Genomic DNA, 28,000 nt, shown 5'->3' on the forward strand with positions numbered 1-28,000 from the left:
TTTTTTAACACATGAATTTTAACTCCTAAATGCTATAAAGCATTGTCATAAAGGGATAATTTGTCAATGCTGGCAGCAGAGCTTTTGCTGTCTGAAGCTGATCTGGTCCCAGGCCAGATAACACTCTCTGTCTGTTCTAATGATGAAATACAAGACATCCTAATGGGGGAGCTGGAACTAGTTCAGAAAGGGGAGTAAATGAGTGCCATAGATCTTTACAAAGCTTGAGAAATCATCCAGAAAATGCAGACTATTGAGTGCAATTATTACTCTTTCCACTTTTATAAAGGAAATGGCTGTAGAATAGAAACTCTGAAAACAAAGGAGTTGTAGGGAGCCACTGCTGTGAGAAATAGGTTGGGACTCCTCTGCTAGTGAATGAACCCTATGCTGAGAGAAGACAGTGCATGCTGGAGGTGCTCAGTGCTAATGGAAAACAGGCCATAGCTCCATCTAATGTACCTTGAGCTCATATGTTGCCTGGATGAAAATAGAATGATGGAAAGAGAAAGCAGGAGGGGAAAAAGAAACTCACACGGCTCCTAGAAGTTATAACAAAGGGAATTAAAAGAAGAAGCTAAGGTGGGAGGGGGCTGCTATGATCATCCAGTCTGAATTCCCACAGCAGAGGTGGTTAATGTCAGGCAAGCCATCATTACTCTTTGTATGGTTTCTCCACACAGTGCCATCCTGATCAATCCATCTCCACAGATAAAGCTTTGCCAGAATACAATGGGCTTTTTTATTGCTCATTCTCTTGCAGAAGTCAAAAGGTAAGGTGCTTTATTACTGTTTTGTGGAGAAAAACTTCTAGAACAAAAAATAGTTTCAGGAGCAGACAAGTGCATTTATTATCTGATCAGTAAAGCATAATTCATTTCTTCCTGATTCACTTCTGTTTCCCAGGGCACATTTCTATTGCAGAGTTTGTCACGGTGACATCCAGGATCCAGAGCAGATTGAGAAATGTCAGTGTGGAAGCAAACTTCACTCAAAAACTTTCTCAGGTGTGTTGGTTGTTTTAAGTCCATTTCTGACTTTTAAAAGGGCCGAATCAATATCTGTTAATTGTATATTTATTAACTACTTATCACAGTTAATGAGGATACTAAGAATAAGAACAGGTTGGAACAGCCCTTATCTGGTAAAACAAGGATCTTTCTGGTTACACTAATAAATCTTACAGGTAGTGCTTTAAAGGCTTCTTTGTGCTCTGCTTTAAGAGTCAAAGCTTCTTGGCTAAAAGAGAACAGGACAAAATACACCGGTGAGGATTTTCACCTTAATTATTAACAGGTTTATCACAGTGTGCAGGTTTTTAACTGCAGAGACCAAAGCAAACATCTCATTAGTATATGTATAGTCGAAGCAAAAGGTACAGCTGGATGAAACAAGAGCTCTGTGCCCAGTTTTTTGGTCAAAGAAATTGTGCATCTATGTCCTGGCCATTGTGAGAACAGGGAACATGAAATGTGAAGTCAGAAAAACGTTGTGGGGTTTGTGTAAGGAATGTGGCAGCATCTGAGGGTGTTTGCTCTGCAAACTGAGAGAACAGTTTGATCGTAACATCTGACCCAAAGCAGAGCATCGTGTGCTTTCATCACCTCAAACTCCACTTTCAGGGAATTCCTAGGCTTTGCTTTGGTTTGGGTTTCTGCTGAAGCAGAAAATGTGGCCTCTGATTTATGTTTAACTGCAGCAGTGTGAGGCACGAAAGGCCAAATTGCACATCTATGCCCACTTGTGAATTTTTCCCCTCCGTGGAGATGGTGCTTTTGGTTTAAAGAGTTGAGAACGAGCTTTCCATCACACGTGGGCACGCACGGACTTCTGCTCGTTTCTAACCCTTGCAAATAATTTAAACAGCAGATGGCAGCCAAGCCCCATTACAAAACATGCCTCCGAGCTGCAGATGGCAGGGATGAAGGCAGAACTCATTCACGCAGCGAGCACAAACATACTGACACCTGGAGGACTCCGTGTAGTAATGTCATGTAGGAAGGGAAGCTGGAGCCCATTTTCAGTCCCACACACTTATCAGCTTAGATGCAGCTGAGGTCCCTGAAAGCCATCTACCTCCCAGAAAAGAGATTTCTTTAAGTGTAAAAGACATCTTAATAAAAGTCAGTGTCAGAGGAGTAGAAATACATCAATGCTGTGGGAACTCTCTCCACCTGGGTGGTTTTATCCTGGTTTCCTAGGCAAGCTTAGGTTTTAAAAGGACAAGAATGCATTTCAGGATACGTATTAGTAAGGGGCAGTTGATTGCAAACCTGCAGTTCTGCACCAGATATGCAGTAGAGAGGATGGCTGCCTGAGCTGGATCAGGACTTTTGCCAGCCAGAAGACCTTGCCATCAGTTTTCTCCAGGATTCCAGATGGATTGGAGCTTAACTGTAGTCACTTTGATTGATTCCTCCCTTCTCAATATAACCCAGTTGAAGTGGTCCTTCGTGTCCTGGATGCCTCCAGGCTCACTGTGGGAGGAAGGGAATTAATGGAGGTTAGATGCAGGAGACCCCCAGCTAGTGCAGGTGAGGATGCTTCCGATACCTGGAAACAGGGAGGTGAAGCTGGTGAAGATAGAGTTCACTGTCATGAATAAGAAACTAATACAGGAGCCAGAGACTGTGAACTTTAGTTAAAGGAGCAACCATGTTGCTATTTCAACAAGCGTGAATGGCTTATTTAAGGGCTGTAAGTTAAAACAAAATGAAATATCTTGTTTTGGGAGACATTTACTTATTGCTGCCCATATAAGACAGGCTGTTAAGGATCTCTATTCTGTGACTTGTCTTATGATACTTTAACGAAGCTTGACCTAGCAGGACTGATTGGGTGTCACATGGCATCCTTGGAGAGCTCCCTCTCTGCCCTTCCAGCTCCCACCTTGTTCAACTCAGGGCTGTAGAAGGAGCTATCCTGTTACCAAGGCCAAATGCACCTGTGTTCAGCACACCTGTGCAGAACAATTACAGCTTAAGGCTGACAAATTGCCTATTCAGAGATGTCCCTTTGTCTGCCAGGGTATGTTTAGAATCACTCGCAGCTCCATCTGGGTTAGTGTGCTTTGGCAATAGCTGCAACGAACAAGGAAGCTGATGGTATGAGAGGATTCACCTGTCAGTTGGTGAGATAGAGATCTCTATGTCTGAAAGTTCTTGCAGTCCACCCTTTCCTTCCCCACCTGAATGCATTGGACATGTTTGGACACATGTGACATGAAAAGCTTTGTGCTTCCTGTCAAATGCTGATAAGAGGAGGAATGCAGATTAGCAACAAAGATACAGGCCAGGGGAGAGCAAGGAATAGCTTTTTGTGTTCTGAGCCTGCTGCATCACTGTGGAAAGCAGGAGGTGCAGGTAGGGGCTTAAAAACCTCCGAGGGTGCTGCTGTACATCTTCAAATCACTGCCTGGTGTTCTAATGCTGGTCTTAATGGCCCGTGACCTCAGATTATGGCCCAGAAAGGACTCGATCAAATGTCAGAGAAAAGATGTTCCAGCTGTTAAATTGCTGTTCTAGGATTTGGGAAGCCCAAGCTCATTTTCTTGATCTGTTTCCTCAGATTCAATCTGGGACTGAAGGCCACCCAGCCTTACTGAAGTTTGGTTTCCTGTTGGGAAAGGGTTGCAGCTGTAACAGCTTCAACTCTCAGAGACAGCGTGAGGACAGACTAATTAATAATTTCAAGCCAGGACAGTACAGTGGTGAGGATGAACTCTGCCTACACTCTGGCTAATTTTTCCTATGTAGAGAACCGTGCTTCAGAAAGAAAAGGAGCCCCTTTGGAATGAGATGCTGCATTGAGGATGTTCTCACCACGTTTAAGACCATTCAGCACGTAGTAGATAGAAATATTATTTTATAGCAGCGCTGTATTTCTGACCACTTGTGTGAATAACCAATTCAAAGCTCATTTGCCCAGATTTCGGAAGCCACGTCAGAAGCTTCAAATGGTAGAATGGCCATTTGCAGACACAGTCTAAGTACAACCAAGGGCTATTCAGTAGGAACCCAACTTTGTTTCATTGCCTTTCTTCCAGAGAAACTGAAATCCTATGGAGAATCGCTTGTTTTGGATGGAGAGCCTGCAGAGTCAAGGTCCCTAAGTGTCTTTCCACCTCAGAGATTTGTTGATGGGTAAGAAATGTAAAGCTGTGTGAGTGCTGAGTGGGCATTTCCTGAAGTTTCTCATTGAGAATCTGTGTGGGAAACAGGAACAGCCTGTTTCCTAGTTCTTCTGCTATTGTTAGTGGATGGTTTATGGCTTCTCCCTATCTTGATTAATTGATCGGTCTAGAAAGCACAACTATTTCTATGCATCCAAATGCAGGTCAAAGCCTGTAAGCATACATGAGATACAATGAACTTGTGATACCAATATGAGGTACAATGAAAAAGTGAAAGGAGGGGTTGGTACACCTCAACAAAGTGCTTACTGCACTCTAGATGGAAGCAAAATAACACAGAGGAATCATGAACACGTTTATTTAAGAGGGCAGGGTGAAGAGAAGAGTGACTGGGTGTAGGAATGTGAATAGCCAACGCTGAGTTTTGCTTGTTCTTCAGATGCTTAATTGCATTGTGCTGTTGGCAGCAACGTGGAAGAGTAACAATCTCTGGTTTGCTCTAAAGCCAATTGGTGATCCAAGAGAAATCTCACCCGACAGCCTTGTTCTCTAACATCAGCAATGCATGCTAGGAGTCCCTTCTATGCCATCTGAACGCTTCCTGGCTGGAGGAATCTGATTTCCCAGCAGGTTTCACAGAGCAGTGTCAGTGCAGTCATCTTCTGTCTGAGTCGAGGTGTGAATTGCAATGTTTTAGCTACAGTGTACTTAGTTTGCTGAGCAGTCCCACTTGACTTGCATTGGAACTCCACATAACCTGAGCTGCTATATTCAGCATAAGGAAGAGTATCATGGTCTGAAACTGAGCTGTCAGTGACAGCAAGCTGTTACGCTTTTCCTACATCCACTAGAGAAGGTGACAGGACATATTGGCAAATAGCATCATGCTAGAATTTGCAGTGAGTAGACAGGAACTTAGCAGGGGAAGAGGTGCACAAACCAGTATTTCTTACCTCGTTTCTGCTTGTGAGCAATTTGCAGTCACTGTAGAACTGAAGAGGTTTAATAAATAATATCTCCCCTCCCTGCAAAATCCCATCTTGTGCTTCAGCAGCAAAGGCAAATGTCAGTATGGCAAGGATTGTAAGGTGTCCTCTGGAGAGCTTTGCATCTTAGCAGCTGTCCCCAGCACATACATGCTATCAAGACAATAAAACGTTGCTCAGTGCTGCTGTCCTACAACCAATTAGGTCAGCTGTAAATATTGGGACTGCATGGTAAATACATACACACATACTAGCAGATTGTGCTGACTTGTTAAATATAAACGGAAGCATAATTAGATTTATAACACGGCCCTCCCCCTCCTCATGCCCAATAACATAATTTACCAAAGGGAGAGAGAAGAACAAACCTTCACAACCTGCTGAAATGCCATTATTAACATGCGCATGAAAAGTCAATTATGCCAGAGGGAGGTATTTAAGTGAAGTGAGTTTCCGTACTCTGGGATTACACCTTGGGGATTATGCAGTTCTTATTTATTTATTTTCCCAGAGATTTCTGCTGCTGCTGCTGCTTAGCAGTGAGGAACAAAATTGTTACTAAGAGATATCCTGAAATCCCCTAAAGAAACGGCCAAATGTGCAGATAAATAATTGTTCCCATCCCCATCCAGATATTCTCCCTCATCACCATATCAAAAAGACACCACATCCTCCCCAGTCAGGGCTGGGATGTTTTCTGCTATTTAGTTTTAAGTGACGCCAGGGAATGGTCTTCCAGCACTTCCCTGGGGAGGGGATTTTACCATACTGTTATTAGTTGCAGTATTTATTATTTGTATTACAGCGGTGCCTTGAGGCTTCTACTGAAGCCCTGTTGGGCTGGATGTTGGATGTGTGCACCGTTAAAAGGATTTCTGCCTTAAACAGTGGTGAAGGGAAGGAGGGAAAGGTGAAGTGAGGTCTCAAAAATCAGAGAGGAAAACTCAGTGCAAAACACAGCTGTTTGGAGCCGACCCCTCATACCATTACAGCTCTCAAATCTACCCCAAGTCATTTTTTACTATTATTAAAACCCAATTTAGAATCGGATGCAATTGCCCATTTTCAGATTAAGGCGAGCTTTTCCACCCGGGGTGTTCTGCTAATAGAAAAGCTAACACTGACCCTCCTTATCCAAATTAGGATGGCTGGGACAGTGGCCAAGGGGAGCTCCAAGTTCAAATCTCTGCTCTGTTTGATTTAGGATGGCAAACCACAGCGTGATGCAGAGAGGATGGGGACTTGAACACAAGTCCCTGAGATGTACAGGCAAGGGATTGCTGTGCCCAGCAGGCAGTGCTCTCAGAATGACTTTGGACATCCCTTTGTGGGCCCACTTGAAAATACTTTTCTGTTGGGATAAATACTTGCTAAATACTTAATTTCTGTTTAAAAAATCGGAATTTTGCATCTAAGGTTGAGAAGGGTTTACGTATGAGCTGGTCAATGAAAAATTTAATCAAACCGTAATTCAGGGAAATGCGGTGGAGTGCAGTGAGAAAGAATCGGACCTGGCCTCTTATCAGACTCAAAACCCATTTCATTGGTGTCTCGGTGATATTTCTGGTGTTGTAGGATGTTATAATGACAGATATCTCCCTCAGCACTGTGCACCCTATGCCCATGCCCACTCTTCTTTTTCTTTCTCATTGGAAATCATCAGATCAGGGAAAGAATTTAATCATTAAGAAAATAGTAAGTCATAAACCAATACTGAACACGGTGACAACAATAACCAAGAAAAACAAACAAAAAACCACAAAACAAGAGGATGAGGACTGGTTGAGCTACGAAGTTCATCCAGAAGGAATGCATGGAGAACTCCCCAGGCTCCTTCCATGCTTATGGGGCATCGATGCACTTTGCTTTACTACTCATGGCTCCTCCGCAGCCTTGCCTAAGGCATGGCAAATTGAATGGTGTATGTTCTGCTGAATTGTTGACTCTCGTTTTTCATTCCTGTTCAGTTTCTGGTGAGGCATAAAAGGGTGTTTGTGAGCAAGGCTCCGCGTGTGCAACTCTGCAGCTTCTCCTTCCCTTTTGTCTCGGTGTAAAAGCGCTTCAGCCAGGCGAAGGATTAATAAAAACTGAATTAGATTAAAGGGGAACCCAGGCTAAAGAAACAAGTTTTAGCTCCATCTTAATTGTAATTTATCTACTGCCAGGATAATTGCTAATAAATACCCGCTGAGTTGCCAAGCCTATGTTAGGGCTTGTCAGTGCCAAATAAATCTTTAAGACTTAAGATCCCACTCTGACGCTGCCCATCACTCCCCAAACCAAAGGCAGCTCAAAACAAAGCAGTAATGCTGAGTGCTCCAGCTCAGCTAATCTGGCAGAATGCATCACAGCCTTTATAAATGTGTGAGAAGGGCTGTGCAGGAGCTCCCAAAAAGGTCATTGGTATTTTTGGAGCGATAAATCACGGAGGGAAAGATTTGCATTACGGCTGTATAAAATCCAGGGTCGGATTAGAGAGAGAATACTTTGCAGTAATATTTCTCTCCTGACTTGTTTTATTAGCTTCCTTTAAACATGTTACATTATTGCTTATAGAATTTCATTTACTTGGATTGGCAGCTTGATAAATATGTCTATTGGCGATGATTTGGATTGCTCTGGGCATTAATATTATTAAAACCTGTCACAAGGAAATGTCTGAAAGATGACTTACTGTAAAGATTACAGCATGAAATAAATCATACAATGGTATTTGTTACCGTTTATGGCCTCTTGGAGCCGAGTCAATCCCTTTTTATGTTGCATTATTTTTCAAGTTTTTATAGCCTTACATTATATATCGCTGTCAGAAATGAACAGATGGGGTGTCAAACACGAGCCTTCTGAATAATTCCCACCCTCGGGTTATTTGTATGAAGGACAAGTGTAAAACTGTGTTCTCAAGAAAAAGGAGCTCGATAGAGGTGGAGGAAGTGTTGTTACAGTGAGCGAGATCCCTTTGTCAGCAGGCACATTGTGCTTTTGCTCACTACCTGGTATTTACACAGCGGGGTGGGGGGCTCGTGGAAAATGTTGCAGTCAGTTGGGATAGCAAAGAAACCTCACGTTAGATGAGGTTTCACATTCCTTTGGATTGACTTTTAGTGCTAGGATGGGGAAGACGTAGAGGAGGTGTTTTGGTGATGGCCAAATCTCAGAGGGTTCATAGGAATGTGAGAGATGTGGATGCATCTGAAAGGCTTCAGGGGTGGAATGTTATAAAGAATCCCTCCTGAACGGTGCTGGTAGTGCCATTTCTGCAGTTTGGGATGAACAGGGAAAGATACTTCGGGCTCTGGAAGGTCAAAGTGGGAGCTCCTCCAGGGAGAGGAGGAGATTTTGTATTCTGCTTTCTGTTGTGCAAAGCTCGTGCGTTTGCTGCGTGTTTTTGGGGAGTCCTTGTTGGAGTCAGGAGGCCAGATTGGATGAAGCGATAGATGTGATGAACTGATAAATGCACCTGCAGTGAATGAGGTGTCTCTGGGTTGGGAAATTCAGGTAGGGACATCATCCATGCATGCTTTCCCCCAAGCTTTCTCTCTTTAATCTCCAGCCCTCAAATCTCACACAGGTACACAATATAAATCAGCATGATTTCTGGAACGAGACTCTTTTCAGTCTGTGTGAATCTTCAGGCACCCAAATAAATGGAGATGGCTCTGGCGGTGCAGTCTGGCTGCATCTTGCTCATGGAACAATAACATCTTTCTCTTTTTTGCTGAAACTCACAGCTCAAGGATCAGCGTGATGGATCAGATATTTTAGCAGAGGTCTGATGGAGCAAAGCTACTTCTGCGGTGTGCAGCATGTGCCCAGACTCGCTCTGTGCAGACAGAAGCTCTCTTCCTCTCTGTTCACATTCCTTATTGTTTCTCTCAGCCTTACCATGATAGACCACAATCTTTGCAACTTCCACTTCTCCACGCATTCTTCAGTTTCTTCCATATTTCACATGAAATCACATCTTTTCACTCTTCCCTAGGCTCTTATCCCACATCTATCATCGGGCTTACAGAAGAATTTTAGGGGCTCACATTCACCGTGCAGAGTACAGTTGTGCTGCATATGGTAACAGGAGTTGCACCCACCTGTATGCACTGATCTGATTCCACGTTATACAATAGCATAATCACTTAAAGAATTTGCATGACTGATAGCCTGTGCTCTGAGTGCATAAGGAGAAGTTTCATAATTAGCTTTCCCTGTGAACTTGTGCAGACCAGTCTATTTATAATTTGGTCAGCTCCTGATTTTTAATGAGGTGCTGAGAGTGACTGAAGCCTCTGGCAGCATGCATTTTGTATTTTAATTACCCACAGTAATTCTGACAATTACACCGATGCCATAAATCACGTCATAATGACCCATAAGGAAAAAAAAAGCCATATTTAATGATTGGATGGGGATTTGAATTAAGCAGGTATGCAATAGCTTAATAAGGAGCCAAAAGCTCCTTGGAGGTAAAGTCTTCCAAATCTTGTCGAGCTGTGGCTCCAGCAGGTGAGGAAACTTGGTGCAAAGTTTCTTTCACAGGCCAAGTCCTGATTTTCTCAGCAGAGGATTGCATTTCATGGGATTAAATCCAGAAATAGACTTCTGTGTGATATGGTCGTGGTTGCTAACCGGCCATTCTGCTCAACAGGGGTTGCTTGTCCTTGGCAGTAATTTGTAAGCAAGATGTCATGCAGTGGTGATGGTACTGGTTTTTAATCAGGGAGTTTGAGTTTTGGAAGTACAGCTCATGTTTTCTGTTCTGATGGATAGATTTACTAGCATGTCCGTGGCTGTCTGAGGTGCAAGCTCTTCATGTGTGATGCACTGCACCCTTCTTAGCACCGAGGAAGGCAACAGTAAGCAATGGTCAGCATCACGTTGCAGTGGTAGCATTTCTCCTTTGTTATTTCCTGAGCAGTTCCTCTTACACAGACCTGCAGTGCCAATGCTGACAGCTCTGGGTCAGCCCTCTGAGGAGCAGCACACATTTCCCAGCTCAGCCCTGGCGTGCTGTCCTGCATGGCCCCATGTTCCAATAGGTCCTGGCTCTCTGCTTTTGACCCTTAGTGAATAAAACTCCTATTATCTAAGATCTCAACCACGCCAAGTTCTGCTCTTGAGATTATTTTGCTCTTAATAATGTCACAATAAGTGGGTGGAAGTAGTTAATGGCTCTAAGCCACAAATGATCCCAAATGTTCTCAGTCTCCACTCTCCTGTAAACCTTGACAGATTGGGAGTGCTTAGTAAAATATTGTAACACTCAACACGCATTTACAAGGCAGCGATCTGTCCCATGACGGCTTCCAGATGTGTAGTGTGTGCAATTTCATAATTCAAGAACAGATTCTATTGCCCTCTGCAGATCCCCCATCAGGCTGTTCATAAACGCTGCTCATAATTAAATTAACCCACTAACTAGCCATGCAAATTTTGATAAGCGGTGACCAAAAAAATAATAATAATAATAAAAAGAGGGAACTGTTGAGATGCTCTCAAAAAATGACAAGGTTGTCTTCAGAGATTAGTTATCATTAGGAGAAGATATATATTTTTTTCCCTTCCCGTTTGCCAAATTCCACTTTGTCCCTTCATACGTGACAACTGCTTTAAGGCTTTAATCTGATAATTAGGAGCCGAATTTTTGCCTGCCTTCCTCGAGCTGCCTGCTGTCCTACTCTCTGCTCAGCCTTTCTGGAATCGAAGTAGGCTGCTGTTCTGTGTGTGGGTAGCAGAATCAGGCTTTGGTTTTAAAACCCAGCTCGTGCCCAGCCTGAGGAGCAGTGAAGGAACAAGACATGCATGTGCTGGAGCTGATGAAAGGCTGTGCAACCTCGGGGGGAACCTCAGTAGAGATTTCATCAGGGATGCTATGAATAATGGGCTGTTGTTTTCTGTCAGAAACGATGGCTCAGAGCTCTGACACGTGAGGTCTGCTTGCAGAAGCTGTAACCAGCTCCCCTACAATAACTGTGCTATATTTAAAAAGAGCTGGAGTTATGACACCTGGCTTACATCGATGGCTGAACAATGGATCCTTTTATAGTGGAGTGTTGGCCAGGGGGTAGGTGGGTTGGAAGTTGGGTGTGGAAGAGGAGGCTGGACAGCAAAAGCAGAAAGCATCTTCTGGAGTGAAGCAGCCCCACTGGTCTGTAACCACTGGGTAACCATTCAGGGCATTCTGAGTTCCTCTTGCACTGCCAGCTCCTCGTTTATTTTTGAGGCTCCATCACTCAGAGCTGTCTGAGGATCCTGGCTCCATGTGAGAATGCAGTGTAGGGCAGTGCCAGTTAGATTGGGACTCAGCTTTTCCGTGTCTGTTCTAAGTGCCAGCGTTGCTCTAAGCTGTTTTCTCAGCTCAGCTTGAGTTTGCCTTTGTCATTCATGTCTACAGCCCTAAACCTAAGGGGGGAACCTCTAAGAGCTGCTATGGTATAAATGATAACTACTGCCTATTGTACTGCAGTGAGTTCTGTACAACCGTGCTGACTTCACTGGGATTACATGTGCGCTGCTCAGGGGCGGATTTGGTTCAGTGGCTGTAATTAAAAAAAATTAACTACTCATTTTTAAGATCGGTTTTACTTGTTGCCTGATATTTTTTAATTATTGGATGGAATGCTCTAAATTACAACGCTTTGCAGTGACGCATAATACTTCTGCGTTATTAATTAATTAAGCCTCACAGTTCCTTGTGAGGTAGGGAGAACACTTTGATGCGTTGCGATCCGAGTGATATAATCCATGGTGATGAATAAGCTGAGCCCAGATAAGCACTGTGTTCTCATAGTGCAGGTCTGGGAGTGAGAAAGGGGCTTTGCAGCAGCCCCACAGGCAATGGCAATTTCCATTGTATGTGTGTGAAACTCTGCTCCTCCCTAAAGGAGGCTAACATACGTGCAGATCTGGGAGCATGAGCACTGACGTGGCAAGGCACAGCATCCTCTGAATGCCATTCTTTGCTTTCTAGACTCATGGAGAGCAAGCATGGATAACTGTGCACTCAACACACTCAATTTGTGACCCAGATAACCTAATAGCTGCAGTAAGAAACTCATGTAGCTCAGCCAGAGACTATTTCTGTCTCTGTGGAGTACCACACCGTATCAGTTCTTGTGCCCTCATCCTCAAGCTCCTCAGAGTCCAATGCAGAATGATGTATGAGTGTCTCAGGAAAATCAGATTTCTGTAAGGATCATGTAATCTGCAGAGTCTGTGACAGGAGAAACCCCAAACTAAAGAATGGTTTGTTAAATGAGAGTGTGCTTGGCCTTGCAAAGGGGGGTGCTGCTATGATAAAGCAGGTCTCCAGCCATCTTCTCCTCTTTCCCCTGCCTTGGGGATCCATGAGGTGTTTCTTCCCAAGCGTATATATTTCCTATAATATTAAAAGGAGAAGTTGTCATTTCTGACAAGTTGTGTGTATAGATGATGTCTTTATTATGATAGAGATATATACACTGATTGATTGGTGAATGTGAATCAAGTAAAGAGAGCTTGTGAGAAGAGTCTCCAGCTTGCCAAAATGCCATTTAATCAGTGGCCTAAAGATGAATTATCTGAAGAGGAGACGTGTGGTGAATGGATGTCCCTTAGTTCAAGGTCTGGGGAATAGGCAGAAACCACCAGGAAGCTCCAGCTTCATCTTTCAGTCTGATGTGGAATAGAAAAGTCAATGGCTGTGCTGAAATAACTGACTTTAACTGCTTATCCTGAGCACTGGTTAATTGTGCAGCCGTGGCATCATGGAGTTTGGTACAGCCTGCAAACCCCACAGTGCCATGGGCAAAAATGGGTAAAATCTCAGGTTCCTGCTGCTTTGCAAAGAAATTTTAAGCTGAGTTCCTGTGTAAGTTGGTTGGTTCAGAGCACAGCTCGATCTGCCTTGCAAGCCTTGCAGTGAATGGCACCTTCCTCTAGCAAAGCCCCCCTCCTCTCTGTTAATCTCAATACTGCATTGACAAGATAAGGATGAATTGGACAAGAAAAACGTCAGGACCAAACACCTGCCTGGTCATACAGCTCCACTAAGGCTGTTGTGTTCAGTGTATGTTGTAATCCTAGATGGCAAGTTTCTTTTATTGTTGCTATTTCAGTTCCAGAGTGATTAAATAAGCTTTGTTTCTAAGACAACTGCTCAGGGCTCCTTCTACCTACAGTGAAGCTGGAGAGAGAGAGCTGAGCAAACAGGTCTTTTCCATCAGCAGAAGAATATTCTGCAATATGGGCCTTATTTGAAGTTGCTGAAGATGAGGGGAAAAATTCCTGCTTGCTTATTGCTCCTGAGATCCCATTTATGTTTCAATGAATGTCTCCACTGAAGAACTCATTATTTAAAATATTTTCAGGAACCAAGCTCAAACAGCCGTAAACATCACAACTACTTCAATGATCGCATTAAAAACTTGTCACAGTGTATTTTTCACCTCGTTTGACCCACTGAACTGACACTGGTAAAGGAATTCCTCCACCACGTAGCCCCTGTGAATCACACATCCTCCCTTTTCCTTGCCATTAAGGGATCTAAACACTGCAATATCAATGAGGAGGGCATCTCAGCAGCAGCTGGAGATGTGATCTCAGCTTGGAGGTTGTTCTGTAGCTCAGAAGCTGTTCTCTCTGTTTCAGAGCCCTGCATGCTCAGGAGGAGGAGAGCCACAAATTTTCCTTGTATCTAACAGGAAGGTTCCACCAGTGTGATGCTGTTCCTCTGCAAGAAGCTCTTCTGGTAGGTGTCCAGTAGTGGTCTTTGGTATTTCACACATTCCTCCTTATCCTCCAAGGAATAAACTTGGGCTCCAAAGTGCTCACCTGGGCAGAGAGCACAGCACTTTGTAGTTTACAGTTGTTTAAATGCATTCCTTGAGCTGACCCTGCTCTGAAGGAGAGATGCTGAGTCCACAACCCCCTGTTGAGAAGCGAGTTGCAGTTAAAGTGTCCTGACCAGAGACTGATGGGAGCTGAATCTCATTCCATGGACATATTTGCTTTAATTTAAGTGGTAACCTGGGAACAGAGAAGGATCTCCAAGGTAACAAGGGATCGGTAATGCTTCCCGTGTTCATCTAAAGCAGGGTAGGCATCCAATCTCAGGAGAGCATTTCAGCAGATGTGCAAAGGAAGGTTCCAATTGATACCTGTTTTGTTTTTTAACCGTTGCACGTTTGTGTCCCTTGCCCTATTGATCTGGATACCTTTAATGTTGTTTGGCTTATTTATTTCATGTGTCTAATCCGTAAAAGAACAAATCCTATCTAGAAATGGCAGGTTGTGCTCAGAGCTGCCAGAGAGCTGAGAGTAGGCAACCAAATCTTGCAATGAGGTGATCAAAGATTTCATCAAAAATACAGAATGTTCAAGCTGTTCTGCCAGCTGGGAGACTTGTAGCAGGCTGGAATTCATGCTGCTTGAAATGCTGCAGCTTCCTTCCAAGCAAATAAAAGGACCCTATTGCCCAGCAACCACCAAAATAGGATTAGTCATTACAAATGGGCAAATATCCCAATAGGACTGGGAGCTCAGCTCTGAGAATTGAAGGGTAATGTTTTGAAAAGATCTTACAGGCAGACTTACACGAGGAAAAGGCTTACAACTGCCATGTGCCACTTTTGTATTGTACTGGTTCTATGTAGCTGTGCAAAAGGCTCTTTATGAGGTTTAAGAATGTCCACAAAGAAAATAATTGCGTAATAGCTATTGCACTTCATGCAGTTCATGGAAAATTAGATCATATACCTTACAGAAGTTCCTATAGAACGTCCATGCAGAACACAGGGCATCTAAACACATAAAAATACAGTTTTCTTTGACTTTTACTTAAAGCGTACATTCTTAAATCACTTCAATGTTTTTAGTGAATTTGAATCTTCACACTAATTCTGCATAGGTACTTAAGAACCGATGGAATTTTATGGTCACCTTCCTGACCCCAGCTTGGTAGGAAGGCCTACGTCCTCCCATAGTGTCTTCAGAATGCCTCACCTCACCCTGCTGCTCATTCACTAATCTGACTGCTCCTGTTGATTCTTGCAATTGTGTATTTCCTCTGCAGAGTTCAGCAGTAATAGTTTTTCCAATTGTTCCTATAAAATAAGCCATAAAATAGATTGTGTTTTTAATTGTTCAGCTTCATTCAGTAGACTAATCGTTGGTCTTCAGGCATGTTACATTAAATACAGCTAAAGGTTTCATTATTCAATTTAAACTAATCTAATTAGTTAGAGACAATCATTTAATTTGGTTATGATTCTAATCTCTCATCAGGAAACTTCTCCCTGACAAAGGTCCTTGTTTGTCTTTGGAATAAAACTGCCATAGGAATGAACATTGTGGGAATGGATCCTGCAGTTCCTGGTTGGTGGATGTGGCTGGCAGTGCTGTGCCTGTGACAGACCTGGCTTTGGGGATCCATCCCACCTACCAACCACGAGACAGCAACCATACATACCAAGCAATACCTCCTCCCCAGTACTGCATTAATTAGTTAATTTGAGAAATGTAAACAGATAGGCAGGGAAAAACACCAGGACAAAGCAGTTAGTAAGCACCTGGAATTGATATCAACTACTGTTGCTGTGTTAGGTGATTTTGATGCCTTATATCAACCAGTTTTTATAGGATACCCTTGGAATCCAAATACTTAAGGACAAACACTTTGTTTGGTACATATTCTCATTCCACCTGTGGATGTTACAAGGCAAAGATGTATTTTAAATCTGATAATCCTATCAGCTGCTCTATCAGAATTCTGTTTCCAATTCAGAGCTGCAAGAACCAAGCAGTGCTGTACCTGCAGGATCACATCTTGGTCTGCGTCTTTGGTGATGCAAACTCACCACTGATTGGGCTGCAGGACTTTGTGATGCCCTTACGAGCGACAAATTTCCTTTACCATGAGCTGAAAGACATTGTTCTCCTTGGGCCATTGGAGTACCTGCAAAGAGAATGGAAATTTATTCACCATTTTCCAAAGCTGTGGTTATTCTCGGTAATAATTTTTTGTATGCTGTTTCTCCCTCCCCCCTCCCTTTTCTGTAACTCTCCTGTGCACTTCTAACTAAACTAAAAGATGTTTTAAAAGTGTTTGTCAATATGAGGGCTGATCCAAAAGAAATGCCTCCTATTTTATCACGCTTGTCCATGATGCCAGAGGCAGATGGCTGTGGTTTGGCACTGTGGTTACCCCTGAGAAGATAATTGTGATTGGAAATGGGGAATTGTCCAATTAATTGCAAATTTAGAACCATGAATTTTCTTCTTTGACCGAAGCTGCTTGTATTTGAAGATGCTTCCAAAATGCCATTGTGCCAGCTGGGTTTGAAATAAGTACATTTGTTCACCTTTCACTTTCAATGGTCCTTAACGTTCAGCTTTCTCAGATTTCTCCTTATCCCTGTTTGGTTTGATCAGGGTAGTGCTCTCTCCTGTGCGGATCTGAAGGCAGTTAATGTCCAGGATTGTGCTGCTTGTGTCATTCTGTCTTCAAGCACTCCTATCTCAAACAATCCTTCCCTGGTTGACACGGAAAGCATCCTAGCCACTCTCAACGTCCGATCCATGGAGGTTAAGCTCAGTTCATCCTCAGTGGGTAAGCGTGCTTCCCTTGGCCTGTGAGCTGATGAGGGAAAGGAGGGAGGAGTGAAAGCATCAGTTGTCACCACTCTGAGCCACAGCCCATCTATCCTGACTAATGTCAATGAATACGGCCAGAAATCCATTTCAGCTTGGCTGGCTGGACAGCTTAGTCCAATTTCTGCAGCTACAGATTTGCAAAGGAGAGGTACAGCAGCACTGCTCCTGGAAATAGGCCAGTTCCTCCCAAAAGCTCTGAGTGAAACTTCAAGGTTTCCAGTAAAGAGACAATTGTGGGAGGCTAAATGGCAACGAGAGCTGGTAACTGCTGTATTACTTGGAAAAGCAGTTGTGAGTGGAGTCCCTGTCCACCCTTCCAAAGGAGAAAAACAACACCTTTCCCTTGGGGCTTGAGAAGGTGGGCTCTGTTCTCAGCACAAAACTGCAATGGAAGCAAAAACAGCCTCAGCTCAGCAGAATATTTATTGTGTCTCTTCCTTCTTTAATTTGGCAAAAGAGCTAAGATTTGTCCTCCTCTTGAGAACATGGAAGTATTAATTAACTGAAGACGGGCTGAGAAATGGATGGCTCTCTTAAGTGTTTCCCATATACTTTATTATCTTTCTAGGCTTTTAAAGCAATGGCTGTGCCAAAGAAAATATTACAGTGAGGCAGAGACAGGGTGTTTTAATAAAAACTAGGCAAAATAACATCAACATACAGCGTATACTGTCAGAACAGGAGAATAATGATTTAGAAGGGATATTTGAGTAAGGGGTAATTGTTAATTACTTTTAACTAATGTATTTATTGCTAGGTATATATAAAGATATATGGAACTCATTATTGATTGTATACAGAGAGAAAGTAAATGTGTTCTTAAATACATATAATTTATATATCTCTATAATGACAGATATAGATACTGTACCTACTGCATCTTTATACCTATATATGGAAAAGAGGGAGACTCGAAGCAGAAAGGGCACTTCATCCTATCAGCCACAGTTCTACCACCCTCCAGCATTTTTTTTTTATTATTTTTTTTTTTTTGCCTAATGATTCAAAATCACAGTACATTGTGTGCAGAGCTCTGAACTACAATGCGTACATGGAAAATAGAGATGTGAGCATCTGTTCATCAAAGCCTTCCCAAGCTGCCTTGCAGAGTTCCTATTTTGTGCAAAGAGCACAGAAGACAACTGCAGATAGGAAAGAGCCGACAGATAGAGAACAGCAAGGAAATTTGCCAGGCTGGGTAACTGTCAAGTTAGCTTGGAAGCAGTGAGAAGAGTAAGTAGGAGTAACAGAGCCAGGCAGTGCCTGTGCTGATCTGAACTTGGTGTCAGTTCACCTCCTGCAGTAGTTAAAGGCAGCAACCTGTAGCAGTGAAATCTGCATTTCAGAGCTCAGGTGCTTTGGTAAACGTCGCAGCAAACACAGTCTCACTTTGGACACTGTAACAAAACACAAATCCATTGCATTTCCTGTGGTTTTAGATTTCAGGGTGAGCACTTCAAACTCAACCAACCCAGGCCCATTCTGTGCATTACTTGTCCCATGGGGTGGAGAATTAGGCAGCTCTTAGAGAACCAGACCCACACTGTGGTAAACATTACTTACACTCACAAGAAAGAGTGTTTACCGAGGTCGTGCTGATGCCAAGGACTTCTAGTCTTTCCCATGGAAAATTTTAGGTTTTCCAGTAATGCTGTAATTATCACCCTGTCATGTCACCACGCAAACAGGTTGGCAAACCTAGGTACGGAACTAAATAATCTGTGGCATAATCTAAACATGTAATGGTAATTAAATCTGACAACTTAATAAGCTACTGAAATTCAAACGTACAGAAGTAATCTGCAATTAAGTAATCTTTTGTAATAGCACCCTGCCAGTCTGTAGGATTTCAGGTGGAGCGCTGTGTACTGTTCCATAGGAAAAATATTGACATAAGGAAAAGGTATCCAGGCAATGATCAGACATATTCAAATCAACCGGTGCAGTGCATGGAGAGGTGCAGTGCAGGCAATGATTCACTTCAGGCATTCAGTTGTGTGATTTCAGCTTTGCTGTGCTTGGGGAGGGCTTGTTCTGCTGCTTCGAGGTGTGGTGACTCCTGCCATCTCTTGCAAGGTGTTTGAGGGTCCATCTCCTAACCTCAGGGATGGATGATTGGAACAACGGTTGATCTCCAATATTCACTTGCTCCTCGGAGGGGAGAAGGAGTCATTACAAATTACCTGAATCTCAACGAGTTTCATTTCTTGCAAAATGAAGTTCAGATTTCATCCTTTTGGCTGTGATAATACCGTGTGCTGCATGTGGTGTTCCTGACCCTCAGTTACCCCAATGCTGTGCTGGGCAGCAAAGGAAAAGCTCAGGTATAACAGAAAGGGAGACAAGATAGTATATAATCAAGAAAAAAGAAGATTCTGTGTTGGGGTTGCTTCTACAAGTCAGTTGTCCGGAAGACTTGGGAGCAATAAGGACATGTGCATATAGGAACTTCTGGATTTTAATTTTTCTTGACTGTCAGGTCTTCAAAACTCATGGCCTATGCCTTTGGCCTTCGTCTGTCTCATCCAGTTACGCGCAGCACCCTTGAAGAGGAAGGATAAAACAAAACCCCCTCCCTCTATGCGTAACTTATTGGGTACTTGGGGCCAAACAGCACTGGAACCATCACTGCTGCACCACAGAGGGTAATTATATTTCAGTAACGATGTCAATAAGCAGCTCCCAGGAGAGCTTTTATTTTTCTCATCCTTTGAAGCCCTGAATGAATAAAGTAAGCCTTGGAAAAGCAAGCCAAGTCAAGAAACTTTCTAAATATAGGAAATGCTTTGGGTTTTTTTGCATGACAATGACATTATTTTTAGGCATAGGCAAAAGATTTCCTACATTTGTCAGTCTGAACTATTGTGTCTTGGTTTCATTTTTATCCCCTCCCCCTTTCTGACTTCCCTCTCTCCTCATGTTGTTATTGACTGTTTCTACAGATGCTGTTTTCAGAGCAAGAGCATTGGGGAATCAATCAGAGCCACGTTATAAAAGGATCCCCATCACTACAGAGCTGAGTAAGTTATTCTTTAGGAAAGAATTTCACAGCAGCAATATGCGTGCTGCATTATTTATTTAGCCCGGGCCTTTTTAGAATTCAGAGGCAGAAAACGGCACGCACTACATGTCCAAGGAACATTAAAAGGTTTGACTTAGATGTTAATTCACTGCCTTTGAAGGAGTCAGGATGGTTTATCGGGAGAATAAATAAAACAAAGTGCTACAAAGGTCTCAGTGTGAAGCAAAACACCGAAGCATCCATTTAGGATGAAGATAATGTCCTTGTTCTGTTCTGCTAGACTGGATCTCAGGAGATCTGTGTTCTCGTCACGTGGCCCACATTCATCCCACCTTTGGGTACAGACTTCACTATGATAAATCAATCAGAAGCGTGTTTTCCTGCTTTCCCTTTATTTTCAGCAAAGAAAGAGACACCACCAAAAGCAGTTGTGCTCAGAGGGAATCTGACTTGTCCTTTGGCCATCCTTCCCTCTCCGCGGTGATTTAAAGAAAGATCTCCTGTCCAGTTTTCATCTCCCAACAAAATGAGGCAAACCAAGGCCTGAATTCTACATTTCAACCCTCCCCTTTCTGAAACACAGCAGTGGTTCCCTCCTCTTCTCTGGATCCTGGTGGTGGCTGTTGCAGGCTTCCTCCGTTGGCCTCTCTAACCTGTGTTTATCACTGGAGCAGCCATGGAGCTCTTCCATCGCTGCTCTTGGCTGTTTTTTATCTTTGCCTTTGTCTCCTGATGGTTACAAACTAGATTCGTTAATCAGGAACACGAGCACTAATTAATTGATTAGTAATGCAGAAGTCAGTGTCACACCAGAGTGGTGATGCCAGGCTGGTGGTCCCCAATGACGTGGATGTTTTGCTCCATTCAGAATGCTGACACAAGAACATCGCATCAGCAGAGGTGTCATAGCTGGATTCTCAGCCATGTGCTCAGGTTTGGGTTCTCTTTCTTCCTTCTTTGGAGTAATGCTTGTATGTGGGCACTGCACGTCTGCAGGGTGGCTATGGGACAAATGCACTCCTGCCACCACAAAGCAGCAAAGCACTGCAGTGGGCTGCTCGGTCCTTAGACTGAAACTCTCTAGCAGAAACTGATAAGATAAAGCTTTCTTCAGAGTCTTTCAGAACTGTTGGATTCCCTGGAGTGATATTTGGATGCTCTCTAGTGCTGTGCTTTTATTTCTGTTGTGTCCATAAGCCTCAGAAATGTTTTGAGCTGGCTCCTGAGGCCCAGGGAGAACGTACTGTGCAGTCACACTAATGTCTGCAGACAGCCATTGCTCCAGTGTGATTTCCCTCCAGGATGTGGTGTGTCATGGAGGGGAAAACATCTGTGAACTGTTGACAGAACTTGGATTTTAGTCATGTCAGCTCTTTGACACAATAATGAGTCGAGCCTGGTCTCTCAGCAGATGGAGGGCTGCCCCACTTGTGGTCTTCAACAGCATGGAAACACGTTCAGAGTTACAAGGATGGACTAAGAAGGAAAATAACCCCCCAGATTCTTTACCTTCCAGGTGCCACAGCCCTGGAATAGGCTGCCCAGAGAGGTGCTGGAGTCTCCTTCTCTGGAGATGCTCATCCCACCTGGATGCTTTCCTCTACAAACTGCTGTGAGGAATTTGCTTTAGTGGGGTTGGACTGTGGTACCTGCAGAGGTCCCTTCCGACCCCTACAGTTCTGTGATGCTCCAATTTAAAACCTGGGGGCACAAAAGCAAAGCCAATTAAATGGCAGCTGCACGTGGAGGTGTCTGCTGGTCCAGATCCCTCACATTGAGCACATTTCAATATGTTGAACATCTTCTGAACTGGATTTAATCCCTGGGCTCACAGGGCTACTGTAAGCAGGCACTTACCTGAACAGCACACCTTAAAAACCCACACCATAAAGGGCTGGAGATACACAGGATAAACAGCAGCCAGCTGCAAGCAAACAGGGATCTTGTAAGTGTGTGAAGGAGAAGGGACAGTGTGGAAAATAGAGCAGAAGCTCTATTGTGACTGCAGGACTGTGCTCTCTGGGTGCTGCAGGCTGGCTTGGGGAGCCACACTGATTAATTCCAGAGCAGTGCCAGCTCCTAAAAGCCAGGGTGGGTGAAATATCTGTATTGAGAGCACACGGCTGAAGGATGGCACCGACACTGCAAGACAACAGGAGGCATTAATAGCGTGGTGATTCTGGCTAGCTTTAGTCATCTTTAAAAATGATACACTCAAATGCATTCTGGCCCAAGGGGACATAATAGAAATCAATCATTACTCGCACGGAGTTCCTTGCTCTCTCTATTTTTTAATGGGAAGACGTGGGTTCTTGATCTCAATTCTTTTCAGCCTTCCTGTCTCTCTCTAACTGTGCTGCTGTCATTCATCAGAGCTCAGTGGCTGTGCTGAAGTGCCAGGACAAACCCAGCACGTCCAGGAGCACTTTTGCCAGGGCACACTTAAACAGTTCTCTGAGAATAGAAGGCGAGCTGAAGAGGAATCACTTTCTGAGTGGGGGGGAATTCTGCAGGACTACCTCAGACAGCAAGAATAGGGATCCTCACTTTGTCAGCCTTGTAACAGAAGGACAGCTGTGTAAGGAACTCTAACCCCATTTTAAGCCAATAGAGTCATTCCATTCCTGTTAGGTCAGGAAAACGAGTGGAAGAAATCAGATTATTCCTTCTTTTTCAAAACAGGTGAATTAATTTTGGCCTCCTACCTTTAAGCACTTGCTTGGGAAATCAATTTGAGGCTTCCGTGTCTTTTGTGTCCCATTGCACTATCAGTCAGCAGCACTGACTATTTTGTTCCTCCTTCCTAATGCAGCACGGTGTTCCTAGTGCTGGCCCCAGAATGGCAAGCTCCATATATTAGCTTTCTTTTCTGATCCTAGATGGCTTCCCTGCATTGCTAAGATGTTTCCTGTTTCTTCTTTGCTTATCCAACAGAGTTTTCACCAAATGCCCACTTCATTAATCAGTCTCCCAGCAGCAGTTCTGACATCCCAGAGGAAGATCTGCCTTCCCCTGCCGCTGCCCCTGCAGGAGCTATTTTCTCAGATAGCTTCTTGAATTCTCTTTTGTCTATGGTAAGTAGATGTATCTCCTCCTGTCACGTTTAGTGGCATTGGAGTGTTAACAAAGTGATTATCAGCCAGGGTAAACCCACTTAATCTACCCTTAACAATGGTCAAGGCCACACGTGTCAGAAAGGCACGAGACTCCGTGCCCTCAGAATTAAACATGTCTATTCCTGTTTAAGCAATTTGCTAATCATGGAATCCTGGAATGGTTTGACTTGGGAGGGACCTTTACAGAGCAGCTAGCTCCAACCTCCTGCCAATGGACTGCTCTGTCATGGGGTAGCAGGTCCCATAGAATGAAAGGCAACTTTGGGCTCCAGGAGACACACCTGAGTGATGCTGTGAGCAGCAGCTGCTCTCCCTGGTTTTTATATACTCATGCTAGTATTTGAAGGAACTTTCAGAGTGCTTTAATAGCTTTTCATAACTTTCTCTCTCCTCTTGCCTGATTTATTTACATTTTGATTGATAACATGAACCTACTATCAGTCCCCTCAAGGGAAGTGCAGTCACTGATGCTGGAATTGCATTCAGCACCAGCTGGCCTTGTGGTGGAGACTCCAGCAGTGATGCTCATTGCTGAGAAGATTATGGGGATTCTGAATACCTGGATCATATAGAGTGGAGTCCTACAGGTCTGGCACATTGGTGAACTAGGGAACAGGCAGCTTTCACTACCACCACTTTATCATAGCACCATGGGCACGAACAGAAAATGCAGTTCTTCTCATCTGACTGTCATCCAGGCAGAAATTCACTCTAAGTTTGGATGGAAAATCTTTTCAAACTCAATGGGACTTTTTAAACCCAGGGGCTCTTTTCTGAAAAGTTCCAATATTTGAACTATTGCAGATCCACAAGACCAGGTTTTAAAGGAAGCATTCATTTTGACTCTCCTTAAATTCCTGGTAATGTCCTTTTAGAGACATTTGCATTAAGAGGATTGGGTACATCTCACAAAAAACAAACAAACAAACAAACAAAAAACCAGACCAGGAGGATTGTGGTGATTCCATCCTGATGGTGTGATCATTATAAATTGCTGTCAAAGCTGAGTGCTATAGTTTGTGGTGACACTTAGGTGTAGTTAAGCCAGGATTTTGGCAGCAAAACTGAAGTTCAGCTCACAAGCTGATGTTTCTAAATTGCCATCTCTTTTTTTCCCCAAAGCCCTTTTCTTTCTCTTCCCCGTGCTGGAGTTGAGTTCTACGTGCATCGCTCTCAGTTCTTGTCCAAGAGGATAGTGCTTGGGTGGCAGTTTTGCAGAAATTGAATAAATACAAAACAAAGCTATCAAAGGGATAAGCAGTCCAAAATAAGCATGTCAAGTCCAGTTATGGTTTTCTCAGAAGGTGTTAGGGAAAGTATTATATTGCTGCTACTCTCTGATATGTCAGTCAGCCAGATAGTAATTAATGGCTGCTTGTGTCAAGTGAAAAAGTAACTTGAGACTTAGCATGACCTGTCTTAAAGGATAAAATTTCACTCCAGCATAGATTCCAAGTCTGTCCAAGAATGATCAGCACTTGGCTCTGCTTTAGAGCACTGGAGCACCTTATGTTAGATTCAGTCAGTCTGTAAATCCATAGAATCATCATAGAGTGGCCTGAACTGAAAAGGACCACAATGATCATTTAGTTTCAACCCCTCTACCATGGGCAGGTCACCAACCACCAGACCTGGCTGCCCAGAGCCACATCCAGCCCGGCATTGAATGCCTGCAGGGATGGGGCTTCCACAACCTCCTTGGGCAACCTGTTCCAGTGCCTCACCACCCTCTGGGTGAAAACTTCCTCCTCATATCCAACCTAAACCTCCCCTGTCTCAGTTTAAAACCATTCCCCCTTGTCCTATCACTATCTACCCTTGTAAACAGCCATTCCCCCTCCTGTTTATGCTCTCCCTCCAAGTATTGGAAGCCCACAGTGAGGTCTCCCTGGAACTATCTCTTCTCCAAGCTAAGACCAGTTCCCTCAACCTTTCCTCATAGAAGAAAAAATTCAGGGAAGAAGGAGAGAAATACACTGTCCTTAAGCAGTTGCTGTGGGTTCCTGAGCTGTACAGGACTGGTTCTAAAAGCTTGGTGGCAGCACACAGTGAACGGGATTACACAGCTGGTTGGTGGTGGGAGATGGATTCTGGCACAGCCTTTGCATGCAGGTCCATCCCTAGGAAGTGTCCTTATCTCAAAGTGTACCCAGACAACAGCTGGGAAAGAACTCCTGATGGGCACACCACAGAAATGCTGCTGCTTTATAGCCAGAGCCATTGTGAACACAGTGTGCTGCATCCCGGTGTGTACGCACACCTCCGTCGTTGTTCCCTGCCTTTCAAACCCCTGCCGTGTAACTCAGCCAAGAAAGTACAGAATGAGGGTGACATGCAAATCCTATTAATTCATCCAAGTATGGAAATGCAATCCTTTTGATGTCAAAAAGTACAGCAATGATATGTTAAAGAGCTCAGCACGCTTCTGTTAAATATGTAAAGTGCAGATTCCCCTGAAGCTGTATCACTCCTGGATAACCCTGGACTATAGCTCCTTACTTTAAAAGGCTGGGAATTACTCTAACAGCATTATACCTTTTTGCCCGACAATATGGTCAGAAGTTCTTAAGAGGATTTGAGCTGAGCTTGGATTTAATAGCAGCGTTCCTTCTCTTCACCTTGTTTAGTTTCTTTGCTCAGGTGAGCACAGGTGACAGGTTCCACAAAGTGGCTCTATGTAGGAAATGAGATTTTTTTTGTGAAAGGGTGGGAAATGGGTTATTTGATGCACTGCAGGCAGAGGGAACACTTATAGATCAAATAATTAAAAAAAAAAAAAAAGATGCTGGTTCGTGTTTTTGTCTTCAAATCTGTGCATCAGAAAACTTTAAACATAATTAAGGACGAAGCCAAGTGTACAAAAAAAACTCTCTACAGTGTCTGATCACATTCTCAGTGGTAAAATCTGTTTGTCTTTCAGCAGTCAAGGCATACCTTTAGTCTTTACATTTTCCTTGTTTCTTCCTTCGCAGACCTACTACAACCATCACATCCTGGCTTTGCTGCAGGCTTTGGTGACAAGCAGGACAAGCCCAGCATTGGAGCAGCTGGGAGAAGAGGACAGCAAACTGAGCAGAAGTCTGGACTACATGGTCCAAAATCCCTACCGAGTCAGGTGCAAGCTGGCACTCCTGCCACTGTCTGAGAGGTGGTTGTCAGAGATCATGGTGAGTCATGGCATGGATTTGGGCTGCAGGGATCAAGCTTTCATCCCCGCTGCTTTCAGAAAAGAGAGGCTGGTTGTCATTACCTGAAGCTTTGTTTCATACAGCTGAAGATTGTTGTGTAGCTCATAATTTTAAGGAGATTGAAGACATCAGATGGCTTTATATTAGATTCTAACCTTTTGGGGGGATCAATCATTTTGTTCTCTGTCTTTCTTACCAAATAGGATGAGACTAAAAGTAGTGAACAGGGATAGCAGTTGGCTCAGCGACCGATTCAGTGCTGGGCTGAGTTGTCCAGTTTGGTCCCTTTGAGGCAAGAGTGGTTTTCCTTCTTTCATTGCAGGAGGATTCCTTTGGAGACATCTACTGCAAAGCTTTAGACGCATTTGGAATTCTCTGCTTTGGCCTCTACCGGCTGATGGAGGAGCCCAATCCATACAAGAACAGGCAAGTACACTTCATTTTAAGTTGTACTGTAAGTCAAAAAGATGCCAGTCATGACTTTGAAGTTAGGCATCTGTGGAAGGCAATCCGAATTCCTTACTTTTGTCTCGAGTTCAGACATCCTTGAAGGCACCTAAGGCCATCTGGGGCAAACTGGTGAGTAATCTGAACATGGTGCTCCGATTATTTCTGGAGATGCAGTGCTTATTTGTGCTTTCATGAGGTTCTCTGAAGTTCATTTGAAGTGTGATTTATCTTTTCTTCATTAGAGAGCTGCTGGAGCATGAAGTTATAACACTGCTGAGGGCAGAGAGAACTGCCTCCTCTGAGCCCATCTGCTCCAAATCTTTCCATTTCAAGGTTTCCGTGATTGCTTGATCTCCAGATCTCAGACAGACACTCTGTTTTGATTTAGAGATTTTGAGCCATCAAAAAATGTATCACACATTTTGCCAGCTGTTTCAGAGACTCATGAGTTTCATTTTTAATAAGTTGGCCACTCCTAGGTGCAAAGGGAGGTACAAAAAACTCTGCGTGTTGTCTCGGAATTCCAAAGAACTCTGCAGATGCAGTCATTATCCATACAAAGAGCCCTGCAGCATTCTTCCTGTCCCAGACTCAGTGCAAAAGCCTCACCAAGCAGTCTGAATCTCACATACCAATGCTTTTCCAGGTTTGTGATTGCTCGACCTGCCAGTGATTTGAAGATGTTGCCCACAGATCTGCTCTTCTCCATCGTCCCGTTCAACATTGCAATAACTGAAGACCTGTAAGAGGAATTGGAGAGAGCTGGTTACAAAGCAAGAAAACAGATACCACAGACACCTCTATGCTGCAATTGAGAGACTGCAAAGTGGCCTTCAGATAAAGAGCTGTAGAAGCAATTGAGGTCCCACAATCAATTGTCGGTGTTCTTATTTCTTAGCGGGCAGCAGGTAGTTGAAATTTGGCCAATCACATAAGATTACCACTGAAAACAGTGTCGTGAAGCTCTAACAACAGTGCCTATCAGAAAGTGAAGTATCTGCAAAGGGCAAAAACTTGAGTTTCTGCTGAGTGTAGAACAGATCCATCTGTATTCAAACACGATCCTCCACCAAGTTTAGAGACTCTGCTGAACAACTCAGTTCAAAGACTCCAGCACTCTGAAGTGCACTTTTCTTGCATACAGAACTGAACATGTTGGACTGATAGGCATTTAGAAACAAAACAAACAACCCCAAATAATCCCCCATTTACTTATGCCATAAATCAGATCCTGCCCTTGTGTTATATTCAGCGGAGGGAAGCAGGAGAATGGTTTTATTTTTTTCTTTTCCACTCTCTCTTTCCCCTAACACTAATTAGGTTTGAAAGACTGCAGCTTGAGTCCAGATACCACATGCTGAGAAGAAAGGAACCCAAACAGCTGATGCAGAGTTCAGACTAAACTAACTGCAAGCTCCCCAGGGACATCACAAGGTAAACCTGATAGTCTCTGTCATTTACAATCATTATCAGGCAGCTGA

General features: G+C 43.6%; 1 protein-coding gene across 1 annotated transcript in view; it reads left to right on the forward strand.

Annotated features, from left to right (window-relative positions):
• The window catches only part of KCNU1 (potassium calcium-activated channel subfamily U member 1), a 41,115-nt gene extending 13,725 nt beyond the window's left edge, over positions 1-27,390 (forward strand). Inside the window, exons 15-25 of the mRNA XM_019622589.1 lie at positions 684-773; positions 907-1,007; positions 4,046-4,142; positions 13,741-13,840; positions 15,875-16,099; positions 16,522-16,699; positions 19,686-19,763; positions 22,700-22,839; positions 25,854-26,048; positions 26,392-26,495; positions 27,166-27,390. Coding sequence (XP_019478134.1) covers positions 684-773; positions 907-1,007; positions 4,046-4,142; positions 13,741-13,840; positions 15,875-16,099; positions 16,522-16,699; positions 19,686-19,763; positions 22,700-22,839; positions 25,854-26,048; positions 26,392-26,495; positions 27,166-27,265 — 1,408 coding nt within the window. The 3' untranslated portion in view covers positions 27,266-27,390. The remainder of the gene's footprint in view (positions 1-683; positions 774-906; positions 1,008-4,045; positions 4,143-13,740; positions 13,841-15,874; positions 16,100-16,521; positions 16,700-19,685; positions 19,764-22,699; positions 22,840-25,853; positions 26,049-26,391; positions 26,496-27,165) is intronic.
• Positions 27,391-28,000: the final 610 nt, after the last annotated feature.

The sequence above is a fragment of the Meleagris gallopavo genome, chromosome 24 (genome assembly GCF_000146605.3).
Source record: "Meleagris gallopavo isolate NT-WF06-2002-E0010 breed Aviagen turkey brand Nicholas breeding stock chromosome 24, Turkey_5.1, whole genome shotgun sequence".
Taxonomy (NCBI): domain Eukaryota; kingdom Metazoa; phylum Chordata; class Aves; order Galliformes; family Phasianidae; genus Meleagris; species Meleagris gallopavo.